At 43.5% G+C, this 22132-nt stretch overlaps 3 protein-coding genes across 5 annotated transcripts in view; 2 read left to right on the top strand and 1 right to left on the bottom strand.

Annotated features, from left to right (window-relative positions):
- LOC140499107 (uncharacterized) overlaps positions 1-22132 on the top strand; it is a 392730-nt gene that overhangs the window by 99289 nt on the left and 271309 nt on the right. Inside the window, 1 exon segment of the mRNA XM_072600116.1 lies at positions 18783-21740. Within this exon segment, the coding sequence (XP_072456217.1) occupies positions 18783-21740 (2958 nt within the window).
- LOC140499108 (uncharacterized) overlaps positions 1-22132 on the bottom strand; it is a 264366-nt gene that overhangs the window by 72118 nt on the left and 170116 nt on the right. The gene's annotated exons all lie outside the window — the stretch shown is intronic.
- LOC140499112 (uncharacterized protein KIAA1671-like) lies at positions 12827-14418 on the top strand. Its single transcript, XM_072600126.1, has one exon. The coding sequence runs from the start codon at positions 13006-13008 to the stop codon at positions 14155-14157; it is 1152 nt and encodes a 383-aa protein (XP_072456227.1). The 5' UTR covers positions 12827-13005; the 3' UTR covers positions 14158-14418.

Below are 22132 nucleotides of genomic sequence, written 5' to 3'. Positions count from 1 at the left end.
GAGATACAAAGAAAGATAAAAAACAGGCCCTGCTCGCAATGAACATTCCAATATTGTCTATGTGTGTTACATTTAATTTACCCTGTCTATATCATATGGGTGTATGTGTATATAACACACACACACAGACACACACACATATAATGTAGAGAGGATAAATTGGATATAATTTCAGAGGGAAGATACTAGCTTTGGGTGATTTACAAAGGAAACCAATTATGTTAAAATATAGTTATTACAATATTTTGAAAAGCAAGTTCATAGACCCCAAACTTAAGAACCTTTGGACTAGATCATATCTCAAGTTCTTTCCTACTTTGACAATTTGTGTTCTTCTGGTATCATGAAAGAGTCCTGGACTTGAGTTCAGAGAGACCTAGGATTTGAATTCTTCCTTGGACAGTTGTTGTTGTGACATTAGGCAACCTCACTTAACATCTGTGACTTCCATGTTGTTCATCTGTGAAATGGGGAGAACACAGTAGTTGTTCTTGGCAGAGCCTACGGCCGCAAGTCAATGCCATCAACGCTGAGACTCCAGCTTTCTATTTTCGCTGGTTTTGGCTTCCGGCCGCCATTGAACAGAATAAGCCTTCAAGGATGTGGGTAGTGACAGATTTATAAGGGTTTGTAAAAGTAGCTGATTGTTCCTGGGTTGGCCTGGGCTTTTATGAGTGTGTAATCTGGCCTGCTGGGGGAGGGAAAGGAGTAGATTTATTTCGTTTTGGGAGCAAGCCATCTTGGTGATGGCGGGAAGCTGGTGTATTTCAGTTATTGCAGAGCAGGTAGAGAGGGGAGGCGAAGCCTCAGGTGTGCCTGGTTTTTAGGGTGTGTCCCAGGAAGGAGGCAGGGGATGTGCCCCAAGTCTTGGGGGAGGAATCAAGTTTTCAGCACTGTCCATGGATTCCTATAAACTGCCATCCTGAGGAGGGTTTGGGGCCATCTTTCTGGGAGTCTACATGGGATGCCCCTTCCTCATAAACCAAGTACAATTTCACAGGAATGTTGGGATCATGTTTGAAACTGGTCTTGCCGATATCACAAGAGGCTACATGGGATAGATGGTGAGCAGGGCTTGAGCCACAAATCTGCTAATTTGTTGTATGACCTTGGACTAGTCAGCATCCCTGGAAGGGCTTCTACCTCAGTATCCCTTTCTGTAAAATGAAGATGATCTCTAAGGTTTCATCCATTTTGCTTTGTTGTTCTATTTTCTAACATTTCTTCCAGCTCTAACGTTCTGTTTTATCTTTTAAAAATACTTTTCTTGGTATCTTTTATTCATTTACAGATATGTTTCTTGTTAGTTGGCTATCCCTTGGAACAAAGAATTAAAAAAAGAGGTCCTCATCATGGTACTTAACCATATCATGCAATTTGGGTTTTCATTCTTTCCATTTCTATGGTAGTTATCGTGAGTTGTTTTTGTGACCCTGCTTATTTCTTCTCATACTTCTCAGAATTCTTCAGGCAGGTACAGCGGACAGTTTGGTGAATACAAGGCTATGCCTGGAGTCTACAAGACCCAAGTTCAAATCTGGCTTCAGACACTAGCTGTGTAACCCTGGACAAGTTACTTAACCCTTGTTTGCCTCAGTTTCCTTATCTGAAAAATGGGAATAAAAATAGCACTTACCTTCCAGGGTTGTTGTGAAGATCCCATAAGACAGTAATTCTGGTGTGTGGCATAGCTATGACGATGATATGCATGATTTCTTATGGTGCTGTGATATTCCAGTATATCCCACAATTGGCCGAATCATTGCTCTCAACTTTTGTTTCTGGTTCTTTGTTTTGTGCTAGTTAAGTTTCTATGGGGCCTCTTTCTATTCCTGATGTTCATGTTGTGTATGTGTAGCAGTGGGATCTCTGAATCAAAGGGAAATTGACTTTTGAACCTCCAACCCTTACCTTTTTTTTTTTTTTTTTTTTTTTAGCATTATCCTAAATTGTTTTTCAGAGTGACTAGACCCATTCATGGTTCCACCAATCACAGATTGGTCTATGCCTGTCTTTCCACAGCTCTGCCAGCATCAATGATTTCCATCTCTTACCATCTTGGACAATTTACTAGGCATGAGGTGAAACCTCAGGATAATTTTGATTTGCATTTCTAATAATATTAGTGGTTCAGTGTAGTTTTCCATAAGGTTGCTATTAGTTGGCAACTTTTTTTTGGAGAAATATTTATTCATCTACTTTGACCACCTAGCCATGGGGAGACAAATGACTGTGTTGTATATATTTGGGATAATTCCCTACTTATCCCACATATTTGCCCATCATCAGAATTGCTTGATGCAGGGATGCCTTTTTCCAATCTCTATATTTCTTTCTTCTCCTGGCAGCATTGATTTTGTTCATGGAAATATTTTTCCATTTTATGTAATTGAAATTATCTATTTGATCTTTGGTGATCACCTTTGTCTATTCATTAAGAGCTCTTCCCTGAACAATAATCTTTGGAAAAAATACCTGATTTTTTTGTCTTATTTTTAATTTATGGTATGCATCGTCACAATCAGGTCCCAAATATTGCCATCTTATTAGTACCTTCTATTTTCTAAGGCCCTTCCCAGGTCTGACATCCCCAGTTCTAAGGCCCTTCTCAGCTCTGATATCCCCTGTTCTAAGGCCCTTCCCAGCTCTGACATTCTCTGTTTGAAGGACCCTCCCAAGTCTGACATTCCCTGTTCTCAGTGGGTCAGGTGGGCTGGTGTACAGAAGGCTAGAAAATGAGGTGGAAACCTAACTCCAGGAATGAAAAAGCCTGACATTCTCACCTATCAGAGATGAGGCCTCAGGGATAGAGTCCAAGGTTGGGCTGGAGGCGAGATGATGGAGACCAGATGAGGCAGCCCTGTGTAGGCAGCACAGTGATGAGATGATTGACAGAATGTCACTTCTGATAGGTCGGTGTGGCTGGCCTGGAGACTTAATGAAGGAGGGCAGCATGTAAAAATGTGCAGAGGTCAGCTGGGGCCAGATCACAAAGGCTTTAAGTGGTAGACAGAGGACGAGAGTGTACTTCATCCCAGAGGCAGTTGGGAAGTTTCTGTGGCATGGTCAAACTGGGATTCCAGGAATATCACCATGGCATCATTTGGAGGCTGGATGGGAGAGGGGAGAACATGGTGGACGTGAGGAACCCAGAGACGTCAGAGCTTTAGAATGGAAAAGGACTTTAGAAGGCTTCTCCTTCAACCCTCTCGTTTCTTCCAGGTGAACAAAGCTATAGGTCCCCAGAAGTTTAAGCACCATGCCCAAGGTTACCTGGATAATAAATAATCGTTAGCATTTATATTAACTTTTAAGATTTTACAAAGTATTTTACGATTATTTATTTCATTTTATACTCATGATAATCCTAGGAGGTAGAGGCTACTACGATTATTATCCCCATTTTACAGATGAGGAAACTAAGGCAGGCATAGGTTAGGTGAGTTGCCCAGGGTTACACATAGAACTAGTTAGTGTCTGAGGTTGGAGTTGAACTCAGATCTTGCTGATGCCAGGTTCAGTGCTCTATCCACAGTGTACCTAGCTGCCTCTGATAAATGACAGAGCTAGCATTTGAACCCAGGACAACTAAGTCCCAATGCAGTACTTTTTGCCCAGTGAACCATGAGACATTCTCATGAGTGATGAGGGTGTGGACTACACCCTTATAAGAGTAAGAAGACCTTACCTGTCCTAAAAATAGAAAGCAAAATTAGAACAGTTTGGTGGTTTTAGGATAGAGGGTCTTGGAAGTCAAATAGGAAGTCATTGACTATATATGGATGTTTTTCTGAGCAGGGTTGTGGCGTGTTGAAGATTGGTGTGGTGGTGATTAGTGAGGCGAGTTGGCCAAGGGAGAAAACATATCCTTCTAGAGAATGTGAGCATCTGAGGACCAGGGACCCCCTTATTGGTTTTCTAATCCCCAATGCTTAGCTCAGTCCCTGGCACATTAAGCTTGTTATTAGTAACTCACTATTGTTATTAAGAACTCACTATTGCTTCTTGACGGATTGAATGACCTGCATGTGAGCAGGTGTAGTTCCGGACTAAAGCTGGAGTAGCAACGAATGATTTGTTGTTGTATTTGTCCTTCGTTATCGAAGAGGACCGTGATCTCAGGGAGGTGATGACATGACTCACAGTTGACTTGGATTTGAGTGAGGAAGGGCTGTGCAAGGTCATCAGCTTCACTTTGTCCTACAGAGTCATCTGGATCATTGGCCAGATGACTGGAGATGACCCAGGATGCAGTGGGAGACCCCGCCCCTTTTAGGCTAAGGCCTTTTCAGATACTCACTTAAAGTGAGATAATGCCCATGTAGTGAATAGGTCTCTTTAAGAAGTGAGTCAAGGGATGTCCCTTAAAAAAATCAAACTGGGAGGGGAATACCCTCATGGTTGCTGGCCAAAAGACAGTTAATGTTGACATTCACTCTGAACCAGGAGGACCCAATGAGCTCCTCATCATTTTCATTTCTCAGGGCCATGAGGCCTGTATTCTGGTACAGCTCTAGACTAGGATTTGATCAGCAGTCCCCTACCTCCCTTCCATTTTTTACCTAAAGAGTCAGCCTCAGGGAGGGAGAATGAATTACCAAGGTCAAAGAACCAGTCAGTGGTAGTGTGAGGGCAGGGCGTTTCCTTGGGTCTTTGGAACCCCAAGTCCAGCACTCTTCTGCCAAAAAGTCTTGTGGGCAAATTGTGAAGGAATCCTGGCTTCAATGATTGTGGTGAATGGAGACAGAATCCTAAAGTATGTGGGGGGCTGTCTGGCTGTAGGTCATGGAGAAGTTCCAGAATTTTGAATTTTTCTTTGTCCACAGGCCTGCTGTAACGTAGACGGATGGCACGGTCCCTGCCCTGTCTCCCATCTGCAGCGGGAGTGAGGAGATGCCCCCATTCACAATGAGAAGGGATACCCAGGCCCTGCCTCTGCTGGTAAGGACGTTGGGGCTCAGGGCAGGGGAAAAGAATGTTGAGGTTTCGGTCACTACTTCTGCCCCAATAGGCCCCTTTTCCCTCTTTTGATGATAATACCAGAGGCAGCTGGGGGTGGAGTGGATACAGCGCTGGGCCTGGAGTCATAGAAACCTGAATTCAAATGGGCCCTCTGATGCTGAACAACTGGGTGATCCTGGGCAAGTCACTTCATCTCTGTTTGCCTCAGTTTCCTCATCTGTAAAATGAGGATCATAACAGCCCCTGCCTCTCAGGATTGTTGTAAAGATCAAATGAGATATTTGTAAGGTGCTTAGCACAGTGCCTGGCACACAGTAGGCACTATAATAATGCTTATTCCCTTCCCCTCCCCACCAATGAGGAGAGGTAAAGCATTTATTAGGCACTTATTGTGCATCAGTACTTAGTAGTACTTAATCAGCATTTATTAAGCACTTACTCTATATTAGTCCTTGGTATTAATCAGCATTTATTAAACACTATATATTAGTCCTGGTATTAATCAATCAGCATTTATTAAGCACTTACTATGTATTAGTCCTTGGTATTGATCAATAAGCACTTATTAAGCACTTTCTGAAAGGACATAGTCTTCCCCCCAGCAAGCTTGCAATCTTGAAGGTGAGACAAATGCACAATCTAAGTGCATGTAAAAAATGCAGAGGAATATAATCTGGGAAGCACTTTAATAATTAGAGTAATTAAAAATTTTATTGCTGTCTTTTGTTTTTGCATCTCTTTCCTTTCCATAGCCCTTGAGAGTCATGTCCTGTAACAAATAATGAGGAGAAATAAAAATTCAGCAAAACTTAGCAGTACGTTAATTGGGTCTGCATGTGCTTCACACCCATAGTCCCCTAAGAAGATTATTATTAGGACTAATTTTAATAGTATTGCTGTGGATATAGCATGGATGACGATGATGATGAAGGTAGCAGATGTTGACAGAGTACTTTACCTTTTACAAAGCTCTTTACATGAATGATCTTATAACAGCTTGGTGAGGTTCGGTGCTATTATGATCCCATTTTCCAGACATGGAACTTGAGGCCCACATAGGCTCAGTAAGTCAGTAAGTGATTTGCCAGGGTTACATAGCTCATAAGTGTCTGACGTAGGATTTGAACCCAGGCCTTGCTGACAACAAACAAGGCCAGCATTCCCTCTTGCTTTCCATACTGCTTTTTCTGAGGGATACTTTGTAGCTCTTGACGCTCTTGGGGTCTCCTCTGTGATGCTGACAGGGGTAGGGATTGATGACGGTGATGATTGAGGAGAACAGGGAGTGGCATTTCGATAATGCTTTGGAATTTGCAGAATATTTTATGTCACTCTCTCATTTGATGCTTACAATAACCCTGTAAGGTAGGTACTACTGGTTTTCCTCACCTTAGAGATGAGGCTCAGAGAGGTTTCATGGCTATCCATAGTCACACAGCTAATGAAGTATCCAACATAGACTTTTATACTGGGGTGGGATGACTGATATTATGTTACACTGCCTTATTAATTTCCACTTTTACAGATGGGGAAACAGATTTAGGCAATGAAGTACCCTTGTCCATCATTGAGCAGTAGGGCTGAGACTAGAATCTAAATCTTCTGGCCTTGAGCCCAGAACACTTTCCACCCTACTTCTGAATCCTCCCATTTTTCTAGCTCAGGACACTTGGCATCGAGATACAAAAGGGTCAGCCTGAAAATGAATGAGTGGCTCTGTTGGGCAGCTGCCATCTGTCATGTAGCCCAAAGGCTGCCTGAGTTGGAGAACCTTACTGAAGATCCTCCTCCATTCCCATCCCTGAATGTGTCTCGATGTGCTCTCTGATTCTTTGTGGGACGCAATCTGGGAGTCCTACTCAGTATGCTGTTTGCCCATTTTCCTCTTCCTGACAAAGTCTGTTCCATGTTGCCTTCCATGAGGCCGTTGCATGAGTCAAGGTCTAGGGGGTGTGATGGTGTAAGGCCTTCTGGACAAAAGCCTTGGAAGGAAATGTCTTGCTTCCCTCTGGCTTATTTATGGGGGCCTGGCAGAATCTCAGGGGGACCTCACAGGCCACTGAGTCTAATCTATACCAGAACAAGAATCCCCCCTCCAGTACCCCCAAGAATGGGCATGAAGGACAACCTTCCAACCCAAATATGGTGACTCTCCCGAGCCCCAAGAAACTCAGTCCTCTTGCTCAACCCCTGGAAAGGAGGAGGAACCCATTGCCCCTGAAGGTGGCTCATTCTGCTTAGGTCAGTGTTCCCTGTTAAGGGTCTTGGCCTCGCCTCAAGTTAATATTTGCTATTTTGTAACTTGTAGCTCTAGATTCGATTCTAGAGGTTTCCATGGTGCTGTGCTTACAACACCAAGGTCCAGCAGTCTCTGGTGCATATGAAGTGTCTAATAAACACTTCTTGGTTAAATTGAATTGTCTGTCATTAATAATAATAATTAGCATTTATGTAGCACTTTGTGTGATTTCACATTTTAGGTCTTCGGATAGGTGGAGGCAATGGTCGTGGCCTCCGCATATCTTTCTGTTTAAATATGCCTGTTTCCTTCCATTGTTCTTCCAAGGACGTGGTACCCAGTCACCTCACCATTCTGGTTGCTGTCCTCAGTACTCCACAACTTTCCAATGTCCTCCCTAAAATGTGGCATCAGAACATTGTAGTTCAGGTATAGTTTGCCCAGGGTGTAGAGCATGATGGTATTATCCCTGTCCCAGAGGACAGGGAGAAGGAAACAAGCATGTGTGTGAATGTGTGCAAATGTATGGTGTGAGTGTGTATATGCATTTGTGTGAGTATGTCTATGTATGTGTGTGTATGTATATACAATATTAAATGGCTCCTATGTGCCAGGCAGGGTGCTAAGCACTGTGTGAATGCCAGAGTGAGTGTGAGTACATGTGTGTGACATCATAGAAGGGATTCTTCAGGAATGGTTGGCCCAGATGGCTGCTGAGATCCCACGCTTTTGAGCCCATGGGCTTTCTGCAAGCATCAGCTGAGATCATGAAAGAAAGCATCGTGATGGCAGAGATGCCAATTAGGGTTTATTTCTTTTCTATTTAAAAAGTTTTTGATAACATTTCCCAATATCTCCCTCTCCTACCCATTGAGCCTTCTACTTAGTTATAACTAAGTAGAAGGAAGGAAAGAGGGAGAGAAGAAAGAAGGAGAGAGGAGGGAAAGAGTAAGGGAAAGAAGGAAGTTCAGCAAAATGGATCAAACACATCTGAGCTGAGAATCACACAGTATATACCATATTCCATCCCTGTGATCCCCCTCCTCTGTAAAGGAGAGGTGCATTTTTCTACCTCTTCTCTGAGGCTAAGCTTGGTCATTCAGATTACACAGTGTTTATTTAGTTTCCTTTTCTTACTCCTCTTGTTACATTGTTGCAGTCACTGTATATGATGTTTTCCTGATTCTGCTGATTTCATTTTGCATCATTTCATGAAAGTCTCCCCATGATTCTCTTTCCATTGTTTCTTCCAGCTTGGTCCTACTCATTGTACTCACATATCTCACAACTGCTTTAACCTTTTCCTATTCTATGGGCATTGGCTTTGTTTCCGGTTCCCTTAGCTACTACAAAAGGGTTCCTGTGAATATTTTGGCACCTGTGGGGATGCCAGCTATTATCATATACCCTCATTATGAAAGCAAGGAGAGGCAGGTGTGTTTGTGTGTGTGTGTGTGTCTGTGTGTGTGTGTAGCTGTTCTCCTATGGACCTCTGTTCTTGGGGGTTCAAAAGAAAAAAATAAATAATTCATAAAGGTTTCCAAAGTGCTATGTTTGTTTCTCCAGGGCCCGCCACATAGTACGTATCTAATTAACACTTGTAGATTGAACTGAATTGAACCAGTGACAGCCTTTTTGTCACAAATAGTGGAGATACGAGGAATTTCTACAACTTACTTGCTAGAAGAAGGAAGGAAACAAGCATTTATTAAGCTCCTACTGTGTGCTAGGCACTGTACTATAAAAGTGCTTTACAAATTTGTCCATTTGATCTTCACAACAATTCTGTGAGATAGGTGTGATTGTGGTCCCTATTTTACAGTTGAGATAACTGAGGCCCAGAGGTTAAGAGATTTGCCCAGGGTCAAACAGATAGTAAGTGTCTGAGACCAGATCTGAATTCAGGTTTTCAGGAAGAAATGGTGAGATAAAAGTGACTGGAAGACAGGTAGGTATCCACCAAACTTCAGAGGCCTCCCCCACAGCTGATAGATTATGAGGGGGGATACAAAGAGAGGAGATATAGTGCCTGCCCTCAAAGAAGTTATAGTCAGCTGGAGAGAATTGAGAGGGAATGGAGGATGTGTACACACCATTGACTGATACGAATGGATGCAGATGTCTTCCCTTTATTTTTTCAATTTTTCCTCATTTTTAATACATTTCTTTTATTTTTTTTAATTTTCTTTATTTTCTTTCTCCCCCACACCTGGAATGCTTCCCCTCTGATAATCTCTAACTTCTTTCCAGGCTCAGTAAGCTGATCAACAGGTATTTAATTAGCTACCTACTGTGTGCAGGGACTTTAAGTTTCTTATGAACAAGCAATGGAATGCTCTCAACTCTTAAGGAACTTCCAGTCTAATGGAAGAGACAACAAGGAGCTGAGTCCATTTTTATGTAGTACAGTTCCCTCCTTTTACAGATAAGGAAACTAAGGCATAGACAAGTGAAGTGACTTACTCAAGGTCGGTTCTGCAGTTAGTGTCATGTTTCCCAGAATAGGTACGTACACAACTATATATGCTCCATATTTATGTACTTTGATTTGTAGTCTTTATATTATCATGTAATTTTGCGCGTTTTTTAAGTAGAAAGTGAACAGATACTTCTGTTTACAAAGTCATTAAATACCTGAAGGTCTTGAAAGTACGAAGGACGTTAGCATGGGGGGGGGATCAGAAGAGGCTTCATGTGAAGATAGTGTCCGAGCTACATCTTACAGGAAGAGAGGACGTCTTTGACGCAAGGAGGTGAGAAGGAAGTGCATGCCAGGCCTTCTTCCTCCAGGAAGGCTTCCTGATTCCCCCAGCTGCTAGGGTCCTTGAAATTATCTGGTGTTTGTTATTTATGTATATACCACACACACAGACATGTGTACATATACATACACTCACATTTATATGCATCTATATTGATATATGCATATATACACACATTTTCTATAAATTAGCTATAAAATGTAATATATAATAAGACTATATAACATAGAAAACATACATTATAAATAATAGATTTAATATCTACAATAATATTTTATATTACATCTATCATAGGTACAATATACAAGTATATATGTAATATATTATCATGTTTACAGTATACACACAATATACAGTTATCCCTTCCACAGTGTGATTTCCCCGTCCTGGTTTTGCCATATTACAGGTGGGCATAAAAAAGTGAAACTGGAATTTTGGGGGAGTTTTGTGGAAGCTGTAGACAACACACAAAGGCCAACAGATGATGCAGAAAAGGTTTAGAAACTCAGAAATGCATAAAATGTATGCATAGTATTATATAATATCAACATATTTTATCTTTTAAGGTACTGTAAACACCCCAAACCATAAAGGAAAGAAAAAAATTTCGATTTCTTTTCTGGTATGAGGGGAGGACCAAAAATCCCTACACGGATAGTCCAGACTACGGGAGTGTTGTGTGTCAAACCCCCATGGTGTTAAAGGGATAGCTATTATGTTGCAATATATTACTCTTAGGTATTATGTAGTATTACATATGAGGATATATTGCATTGCAGCATATTTCTATTATAAATAATATATAATATGCATCATCTTTTACATATACAATATACTATAATTCATCCTACATAATGTATATCTGAAAGAGTACTAGCCAATTACAGGGATATAAATGTACATTTCAGTATATCTGTGTTTATGTATACACAACGATATACATACATGTTTCTGTGTGTGTATATATTCCTTCGTTCTCGAAGAGGATCAAAATATATATATGTATACACGCATCTATATCTATCTGCTACATACATACATATGCTCAAATGTATCCTTAAGATCATAGGATCATAGATTAAGAACAGGAAAGCACTTTAGAAGCCACCAGTTCAGTTTCCTCCATATACAGATGAGGAAAGTGAGGCACAGAAAAACAGCTAAATGACTTCGGACCACAGAGCCAGTACTGTGTTTCCTGAGATAGCATGTAAGTTTCTGGAAGGCAGCAACAGCCTCTTCTTTTCTGTTTTCAAAGCCTCAGCCCAGATGGTGTCACCTAGCTGACACTTAATGTTTGTCTTGGCATGATAGAGGCTAATTATCATGCCCAGTGACCAGGGTGATGCCACAAGGGGAGAATTTTCTCTGAGTACCCAAACTGGTAAAGAATGCCAAATGGATGAATAGCTGCCATTTTTTTAGATCAGGGTGGGGGAACCTGCGGCCTTGAGGTCACATGTGGCTCTCTAGGTCCTCAAGTGTGGCCTTTTGACTGAATCCAAACTTCACAGAACAAATGCCCTTAATACAAGGATTTGTTTTGTAAAACTTGGGCTCAGTCAGAAGACCACACTTGAGGACCGAGAAGGCCACATTCCTCCCGGCAAAGTTGGAAGGGATCCAGGAGGTCATCCAGCCTAATGTTCCCTCCTACCACCATCCACTTGTGACTTTGGAGACAAAGCTTGCTCTGCTTCACATGTCTTCCCTGTCTTGAGGGTGGAATGTTCTATTTAGAATCAGAGCATTTGGGTTTGGATCCTGCTCCTACTACTTACCTGTGTGACCTTGGGACAAGTCACTTCACCTCCATGGGACTTGGTTTCTTCATCTATAAACTAGGCAAGAGAGTTGGACTAGAGGGTCTCTGGGGTCCATACTGGTTCTGTCCACAACAACAACTGACATTTGTTTAACACTTTAAGGTTTGCAAAGCCCTTCACAAATTTTAATTCATTTCTGGGAAGTAAATACTGTTATTCCCATTTTACAGAAGAGGACACTGAGGCAGACCTAGGGGAAGTGACTTGTTCAGGGTCATGCAGTGGCTGAGGCAGGAGTGAAACCCAGCTCTTTATGATTCCAAGTGCCTTCTCACTACTTATTTATCTATAACCCTCTAGCCTTCAATGGTTATACTCTAGTTTGCCCATGTTTTCACCCAGAATGGAAGATAGCCCTCCAGCTGTGGTCTGACCAGAGCATGCTATTCCCTCATTCTTTTATTTATTCTTGGAACCTCTGTAGTCCAAGATTGCATTGCCATCAGGCAGCCAGTCAGTCAACGTATATGAGGCATCAAATATGTTCCAGGCACCATCTTATGCTTCTTAAATTTGCTAACAACCCTCCCTCCCCTGCCATGTAAGGGCAGGATGTGGTTCAGTGGATTGAGCCATGGGCCTGGAGTCAGGAAAACCTGAATTAAAATCCAACTTCAGACACTTACTAGCTGTGTGACCCTGGCCAAGTCACTTCACCCTGTTTGCCTCAGTTTCCTCCTCTGTAGAATGAGCTGGAGAAGGAAATGGCAAACCACTCTAGTATCTCTGCCAAGAAACCTCAAATGGGGTCAGAAAGAATCAGACATAACTGAAGCAACTCAACAAATACTTGTAAATTTTGAAGATGTTACAGAAATCAAAGCCATATATGATTATCTATAGGAAGGGAAAGTTGACTTGTCCAGACTGTGACAGCCAGTAAGTATGCAGTGAGAGATTTAGGCCTAGGCCTTGGTTCCAAACCTAGAGATGGTGATGGAGTTGCAGGGGAGGATCAGGTGTGAGGAAGTCTTTATGCTGTTAACTTGAGTCCTGCCCTATGCTAATTCTTTTTTTCTCTTGTTTCACTAGTGGTCTCTGCTTTGTTTAGGAATGTCTTAACACAGATGGCCCTGTGAGTGTGACCGTGGCCACAAGGGTGGAGGTCAGCCCACTGGCGTCTCTAACACCTGTTCCCAATTTAAATGAGATCGCCAAGGAAGACAGACTGCAGACCACCTACTATCACCCTGCCAGCAAAGCCTCTCCTCCACTGATGGTGTTGGCAGGGTCTAGGAATCTTGGGACTCCATCAAGAGCACTCCCCATGCCCCGACTTTCCCCCAAACCATTTTCTAAGGAGAACTCTTCGGATGTGTTTGCAAATGTGAAATCTGCCATCACAGCTGTCAAGCCTGGCACTCTGGTGACCAGGCCACTCTCATATAGCAAGCTTGAGGACTCAACCACTGCTAAGGCTTCAGATGAAAACATGCCTTCCTTGGTTGAACCAAAGATGAATGAGGGAGGAGGCACGAGCTCAAGTGTAATAAAGCCCTGTAATAAAGCCCTGCCCCAATCCGTGCACAGCCAAAACACCATCATTCTTTTTGAAACGGCTGGCCCTGCCAAGTCCAAGGCAGATCCCAGCTCTGGAAAGTGGATGGGTGAGGAGCAAAAGGTAGACGCTGTGACCCAGCCCCAAGGACAGCCACCCAGTTCCAAGAACGAGACTACAGCCAAACCTGCATTACCGCCTCGGAAACCTGCAGGGACCCTCCAGAGGCAGGCATCTTTGTGTTCTGAGGAAAGGCCAGCTGTGTTGAAATCTTGGGAGAAAGGGGAGGAAAACAATCACCTGGCATCCCCTGGCATCAAGAATGAAGGAGGCCACCCATCTTCAGAAGCCTGGCCAAGGAGCAAGCGGAGGCCTGTCTCAGCCATCTTCACTGAGTCTGTCCAACATTCAAAGCCTAGCTCTTTAGAAAGCCCTGGGGGGAAGGTACCACCTCCTCCCCCAGAGAAATCGTGGGTCCAGAAACCTCGGCCCTTGTCTGTGGATCTCACGGCAAGGTTTGAAAATAAGGACGTCCTTTCCAAGAAGGTGGGCAGTCCCATGGAGGTGAGCAAGGACAAAGGGCTGGGTGTAGGTTCCAGAGACAGAGGGAACGGAGAAGAGAGAACAGAGCCGTTGGACAGGGCTACATCCTTGAATCCTTCTTTGAGATTGAAGGAACAGGGTTTGGATGACCCAGACTTGAAAAACAAAGTCACGGAACAGAGTCCGAAAATCGTCTTTAAGTCGATGGACGCCTGTTCCCCTGAAACATCTACAGACCTGCCTGAGGCCTCGGTCAGAAAAGGGTGGAACCCCCTGGAAGAGAAAGCCAAACAGGAGAGGGAGTGTAAAGCCAGACTGACATTGTGACATCGTAGGCTTTGTCTGTCAGACTCATGTCAACAGCAACTGAGAGACAGAGAGTATTTAGCCTGCTGTCTGTGTCATTTTCATATTATGTTTAATGCTCTGGGTACTCCTACCCTGGCATATAGCACCTTTGCTTGCCCCCTCTGAGATTAACCTGAGTTTCTACTCTAGGTTCACAAGGCCAGCTTTGGAAAGTCAATCAAGACTTGAGAAAGGCCCCGCATCAAGCGGTGAGCTTCTTCAAGAAAGTGTTCTCCAGGTAAGAGGCCCCTCTGGTGTCCAGCTTCCCTGCAGTTGTCCTGTGCCCCGTTCAAATATCCCTGTGCACAATGACCTTTAGATTCATTTGCAAGGAATCTGGAGCCCTAGCTGGGCCCTGATGCTCCACTATTGTGTGGCCTCACAAGGGGGCTTTGTTTCCCCCTCCCTGTTCCTTAGTTTCCACTCCTGTAAAAGGAGGTCATTACACTGGCTAAGCTTCTTGTTATGTGTCCTGACACCCTTTTCCCAGATGTTATTTTACAAGGTTTTAGATCCCATGAGTAATTAATTTTAAGGTTTTTAATACCTGACATCCTTTTTATTTTCTTTTGCCAATGGACTGGGATTGTCCTGGTGTAGGGATCTCCCAGTAAGGAAAGTCCCTCTTCAGTGCAGAATGACACCTCCTCTGGAGAGTTCTGGGGGCCATTAAGTGTCCTGGGTCACAGAAGCATTATGTATCAAATGAGGGACTTCCTGACTCAAGGGTTGGCATCTCTAACCACTGCCCCACAGCTGCCACTTTGCCATTCTGGAATTCTGTAACGTCCATAGAAAGGCTGTGCAGCAGCTTGGAAAGAGGCTCAGGCTTGGAGTGAGGAAGACCAGGGTTCACATCCCCCTCTTCTGGCGCACCAATTGTGTGATGCTGGGCATAAAGTTGTGGGCTTGTTTGGGGTTGTCTCTGCCATTAGATTGAGCCCCTCAAAGTTGGGGATTTTTGTGTTTGCCTTTTTTTACTTAGTGTGTATTGTGTGCATGTGTATATACATATAAAATATATGTGTCTCTGAATGTATACATTCACTGTTTATGGTCTTCGTCATATTGTTCAGTTGATTCTTCATGACCCCATTTGGGGTTTTCTTGGCAAGATACCAGAGGGGTTTGCCATTTCCTTCTACAGTTCATTTTGGAGGTGAAGAAACTGAGGCAAACAGGGTAAGGTGACTTGCTCAGGGTCACATAGCTAGTATCTGAGGCCAGATTTGAACTCAGGAAGATAAGTCTTCTTGACTCTAGGCCTGGTACTCTATCCACTATGGTGCCACCTAGCAGCCCGAGTGTATATAGTTGACAATTAAGTGCTTGATAACTAAGAGCCCTTGCTACCCCTAGGGAGCTTTTTTAAACTGAAGATGAGTTTCCACACTGGGAATTCCCCTTCTCCTTTAAAAAAATTATGTAAAAATATATAACACTGGGATTCTGCAACTTTTCCCAGATTTTACAGCCAGAGACAGTTGAAAGACAGGTCTTGAATCCAGATGGTTTTTTTGGGGGGGTGGGGTTCTACTCATACATTCTTATTAAACACATTTTCACATTGGTCATGTTGCTTAGAAGAATTAAGATGAATGGGAGAAACCATGAGAAAAACCAAACCAAACCAAAACATAGCACAAGAGAATATATATTGCTTCATTTGGCAATCCAGTTCCATCGTTCGTTCTCTGGATGTGGAAGACATTTTGCCTCGAGTCCATTGAGAATGTTTTAGGTCCTTGCATTGCTGTGAAGGGCTAAGTCTACCAGAAAAATTTCTTGCACACTGTGGTTGTTACTGTGTACAATGTTCTCCTGGTTCTGCTCCTTTCACTCACCATCAGTTCATAGAAGTCCTTCCAGACCTCTCTGAAGTCTTCCTGTTCATCATTTCTCATAGCACAATAGTATTCCATTATATTCTTATACCATAACTTGTCATTCCCCAATTGATAGACATCCCGTTGATTTCCAGGTTTTCGCCACCAGAAAGAGTGCTGCTATAAATATTTTTGTACATGTGGGACCCTTTCCTATTTTTATGATCTCTTGGGGATACAGTCCTAGAAGCAATATTGCTAGGTCAAAGGGTGTGCACATTTTTGTTGCCCTGTGGGCATAGTTCCAAATTGCTCTCCAGAATGGTTAGATCAGCTCCACCAACAATGAATTAATGTTCCAACTCTGCCACATCCTCTCCAGCATTTATCATCTTCCTGTTCTGTCATGTTTGCCAATCTGACAGGTATGATGTGGTACCTCAGAGTTGTTTTGATTTGCATCTCTCTAATCAATAGTGATTTAGAGCATTTTTTCATATGATTTTAGATAGCTTTAATTTCTTCCTCTTGAAAACTGCCTGTTGATATCCTTTGATTAATTATCAGTTGGGGAATGACTTGTATTCTTGTACATTTGACTGAGTTCTCTACCTATATTTGGAAATGAGGCCTTTATCACAGACACTAGTTGCAAAAATTCTTTCTCAGTTTTCTGCTTCCCTCCTAATCTTGGTTGCATTGAGTTTGTTTATGCAGAAACTTTTCAATTTAATGTAATTAAAATGATCCATTTTGCACTTCATAATGTTCTCTATCTCTTGTTTGGTCATACATTTGTCCATTCTCCATAAATCTGACAAATACACTCTTCCTTGCTCCCCTAATTTGTTTATGGTATCAATCTTTATACCGAGATCATGTATTTGGAATTTATTCTTGTATATGGTGTCAGGCATTGGTCTATGCCCAGTGTCTGCCACACTGTTATCCAGTTTTCTTAGTAGTTTTTGTCAAACAGTGAGTTCTTATCCTAGAAACGGGGGTCCTTGGGTTTATCAAACAGTAGATTGCTGTTATATTCATTGACTACTGTGTCTTGAATACCTAACCTGTTCCACTGGTCTATACCTCTATTTCTTAGCCAGTACCAAGTGATTTTGATGATTGCTGCTTAATAATACAATTTGAGATCTGGTAGGGATAGGCCACTTTCCCTAGCATTTCTTTTCATTACTTCCCTTGATATTTTAGACCTTTTGTTCTTCCAGATGCATTTTGAGATTATTTTTTCTAGCTCTAGAAAATAAGTTATCTGGTAGTTTGATTGGTATGACACCAAATAAGTAAATTAATTTAGGTAAAATTGTCATTTTTATTATATTAGAATCCATATCTTTTGTACTGTAAGACCAGCTCTCCGTTCTAACATACTACCTTGCCTGTTATCCAATCACTTAAACCTTTTAATGCTCAGGCAACTCTTTGAGATTATAAATTGCTAAGCAGGTACTTGCAGTCTGGGACAGCTAGGTGGTACAGTGGATAGAACAGTGGGCCTACAGTTAGGAAGACTCATCTCCTTTAGTTCAAATGTGGTCTCAGTTGTGTGACCCTGGGCAAGTCACTTCACCCTGTTTGCCTCAGTTTCCTCATCTGCAAAATGAGCTAGAGAAGGACATGGCAAACCTCTCTAATCTCTCTGCCAAGAAAACCCTAAATGGGGTCGGGAAGAGTTGGACATGACTGAAAAGTGAGTGGACAACAACAGCTTGTGATCTGGTTTGAGAGGGAGTGTTAATTGGGAAATATTTCACAAAAAACAGATAATAATTCATAGCTAGTGTTCCATTTTAAAGCAAAATCAATATAAAGCACAGGGATTACTGACCTCATTTCATTTGAAAAAATGAACCTAATTCAGGAGCCTAAGATTCTCCCTGCTCCAGGAAGCCCTACCTTTCTCACAGGGATGGTGTGTGGTTCAATGACCAGTCTTGTTAGAGAAGACCAGAGTCCCGTTACCAGAAACTTGGGCCTCAGGGGACTGACCACAGCTCCTCATGAAGAATTGTCATCTTCGGGGGTGGGCTGAGCATGGAGGACCCTACAGTTAATATCCACCAGTAGTAGAATCCCTATAGAACGGAATCTCCCCCAGGGTAGGGCCTGCTTCATTTTCTTGTCTTTCGTATGCCCAGGGTCTGAACCAGAGTACGGGCTAGTTTTCTACTTGTGGAAATAGAGCTGGGGATAGGGCCTTCGAGATCATCAGCTTGCCTCCAGGACATGTGATCCTTCCCAGATTTCTGGACTTTTCTGCTGAACTCCACAGAGTATCTTTGGACATCCCAGCTGGCCCAATGTTTTCTTCAAAGTCCTTTTCTAAAAGAAACTGTTGGCATGACCATCTTGTGTCCAACTCCCTCTTCAGAGGTTGTAATGTCATAATGGGTCTTTATTGCAGACTGAACCCTGACCTTTAAAAACAAAGGAACCACACAGAAAAAGATGAACAGACATTTGACTGTTGACGTAAAAAGATAGGCTGCTGTCTTTTTACCTTTTCTAAATTAGTTGGGTCATTTTGTAAATTTTCTGCTCTGTTGCTTTGAATAGTTGTTGGACTACTGTATGTGACTAGAGAGAGGATCTGAATGTACCCCAAACTGTATTCTATTTAAGACATCCCCCTTTCAATAGAAGGAAATTTCATCCACCTGCCCTTTGTAAGCCACTTCAATTAGCCTCACGAGCCTGCTTTAGTTTTTGAGTTCTTCTATATTGAGTTTTCTTTCTTTCTTCCTTTTTTCTTCACAGAACAGAGAAGGGCAGAGTTTGCTCAGGATGGATTTGAACGGAGCATCTGCTGGGAAAAACCAGTGGAAGCCTGTGAAGCCCTGTGAGAAAACCAGACAGACTGAGCGGAAACTGAGTGCCAGCAACGAGTCAGACAGCTCCCTCTTCTCGAAAGAGGATTCCACCATGGTGCCCCGTCGGCCTGCAGCCGCCATGGATGAAGATGATAAGGACTTCCAGACTGTCTGGGCAACTGTGTTTCAGTCCAATATGATGAAGTACCCCGTGGCTGACCGCTCCTTCTTGACATCCTCCAGTGAGTCAGCCAGAAAATGTGGTGAGTCACGTACCCTAGCAGTGGAGAAAACATCATGGTTAGGGAAGGGGCCGGTGGACAACGCAAAGGTCAGAACCGATAATTCAAAGTGGGCTGAGAAACCCTGGAGTAGCATACTGTCGAACGAAGAAAAAAGCCCAGTTAATGCCACCCTGTGGGAAAAACGTCCCAGGGACGAAAGATGGAATATGTCCTCGGTGAAGCAAATGGGAAATAGTCTTTCTCACCAAAGAATTGAGCCAAGATGTAACAATGTACATATGACTGGCGAAAGGGTCCTCAGCAAGGCTGTGGTGACTGCCCCTGAGGAGAAGGCCGTGACGCTTAGGACTAATAAACAGTGGTCTTCTCAGAAGCAGGGCTCTTGGAATGAGGGTCTGAGCATGAAGCAGCAGGGTAGACTGGACATGAAAATGGGGCGCTCCCAAGTTTCTAGTTTGGTTGGGGAAGCCCGAGAGAGGCTGGAAACAGCTACCCCTAAGTCTGAATTCCATGAACCCAAGGACGTGTTAGGTGGGAGCTCACTGCCACCCAATAAAATTGTTGAGAGATCCTATTTGGCAAACCAAGACAAGACTCCCGGGATTGCGGGCAATGAAAAAGCTGCTCGGTTGTTCCCCCGGCACATTGCCAAGGGAAAGGAAAGTCCGATCCATGTCTCTGAGACTGTGGTGGTCAGAGCAGCACATATAGGTTCTTATAATGTACAGCCAGTAGAAATGAAGAAGCTTGATTCACGAAGTCCAGTAGAAGGAAGGAGCCAGTTTGGTGATTATTCAGAGAGCTCTCATCCCAGGGACTTGGCTAAAGAAGAATCCTTTGACCTCAGATCAAGAAAACACTTAGGCTCCAGGTCCATGAGAAAAGACCCTTTGATAATGGGTGAAGAAAGTGAATGGAGCCAGTCCCCAACCCCAGAGCCAGAAGCCAAAGTCAGAAAGTCAGGTAGTGTGGATCTGAAAGTCACAGAGAGATGGCAACGGAGGACATTGCCTCATGATGTGAAGTTTGATGAATTCGTCTCATTTGCCCCAGAACCGACCAAGAGGCATGGGAGACGAGCTGACTCTCTGTCCCCCAGAGATGCCTCCTTCAAAAAGAGTCGGCACACCCAAGATGGAGCAGATTCAGAGGAGTCCAGTCGGGATGTGCCTCAGAATGCAAAGGATGCAGCTCCAAAGCCAGACCCACCTCGGGAGCCCAGGGAGACCCGTTTTGCTGTGACATATCAGTTCCCTGGGGATAAAAGAGACTATAACATGGACAGTTCTGTTTATGAAAACAGGAAGGCCTCTTTGCTAGACCAAGATGAGCCAGTAAATGTCCATAATTCTAGAAAACTCAGCTTTTTGTCTGAATCACCCCCAAACTCTAGGTTAGCTCCTCCAAATCCCAGCGATCTGTCAGAAAACTTTGAGAGCAAAACTTGGCAGGCCAAAGAGAGGGAACAGGAAAACCTCAGTTTTTCTAGGAGCCCAAGGTCCAGGGACCAGCCAGTGCTGCCTGGGGAGAGAAGGACGAGACATGCAGATGGCAGAGGGATAGATGTGGATGCTTTGTCAGTTAGCCAAAGGTCAGCAACTGTCAGCATCCCCAGTGACCCCAAAGACAATGGAGGCAAGAGGTCCTCCAGAGCTTCTGAGCATTTTATGTATTCGTCAAAAAACAGTGACCTCCTGACAAGAAGGAAGCAGCAGGATGGCCGTGAATCACTCAGGACCAAAGCTGAGGATGGTTATAGGTCAAGTATCCTTGACATAGATGCCCTCATGGCCGAATACAAAGAAGACTCTGCAAAAGGCAGTGAGCCCAGGGACTGGAAGGAGGACAGAGTACATTCTAGTCATGGTGGGTTTCAGTGGGATAGGCCAAGTACCAGGAGTTCAACTGCAGATAACCTTTCCCAAAGGTATGACTGGAGGGGCCAGAAGGAAGCCCAGGATCATATGGGTTTTAGAAAGTTGGTGAATCTCCCTGGGCAGCTACGTCCCAGGCCTGAAGAATCCAGCTCCATGATACCCTCTGGACCTGAAATAAGAAAAGAAAAGACTGGGTCCCCCACTCACGAACTGAGTAGACAGAAAGCTCCCAGCACCAGATTCACCCCTCCACTCTGGGGGATGCCCCAATCTGAACTTTCTGAACAGTCACCTTCTGACCTCTGGAAGAAAAAAACAGCTGAGGATCAGAAAATGGAGGTGGCACCTGCTAACAAACCACAAAATATCAAATGCCAGAGTTACAGGGCTGAGGCAAGCACCCCTTTACATGATATTAAAAACACAGAGGTAAGCTTGCCTCCCAAGACTTCCCCTGTTGCTCGTGATGCCATCTTATTGGAGGATGAAGTCTGGGCTCCCCGAAACTCTGTGGGGAAAAGAGAGAAAGTGTCCTCTCTCCATGGAAGAACTAAAGTCAGGAGAGAAGACTATGATTCGGATTTTGGAAACATCAAGTGTACTTATTCAGAAAAGATAGCCCCTGCTTCAGTCCGAGAGAATCTGTCCCTCATGCAGGAGGCCCGAGAACGAAGGAGAGATCCATTAAAAGCCCAGAAGAGTCTCCCAGGGGAAAATCTTGAGAGCACTGTGGCCTACAAGGAATTCCCACACTGGGAAACGAAATCCAGTGAGGATCATAAGGTATTTATATACTGAAATTCGTTTCTGTTCAACACACCTCTCATGTTCCCAGCCTCAAGTTAGGAGACCAAAAAAAGAAAAAGTATTAGCATATTAGCATACACTAAGGAGAAATCAAAAGGGCCAAATGATAAGATGAAAGATAAGAGAAAAGAGCCCCTAGATTGCTGTCAGTTGCTTCTGGCTCTGTGTTGTTTTCTGAGCTTTCCTTTCCTTCTGCGTAAAAGGATAAGGTTGGATCAGGTGGTTTGTAGGGGTCCGGCTGGAGCTCCAACATTCTGGGCTCTGTGACCTAAGAGCGATTTCTCCTCCCTGAGTCTCTGACTCATGAGTGATTCTCTTATACTTGGACCCAGTGGGGTTCATTATCTTTCCCTCCTCTCCACTTCTCA

Source organism: Notamacropus eugenii, chromosome 4, assembly GCF_028372415.1.
Source record: "Notamacropus eugenii isolate mMacEug1 chromosome 4, mMacEug1.pri_v2, whole genome shotgun sequence".
NCBI lineage: Eukaryota > Metazoa > Chordata > Mammalia > Diprotodontia > Macropodidae > Notamacropus > Notamacropus eugenii.
Note: the sequence above shows the minus strand (reverse complement) of the source record. Positions and strands in the feature narration are given on the sequence as shown.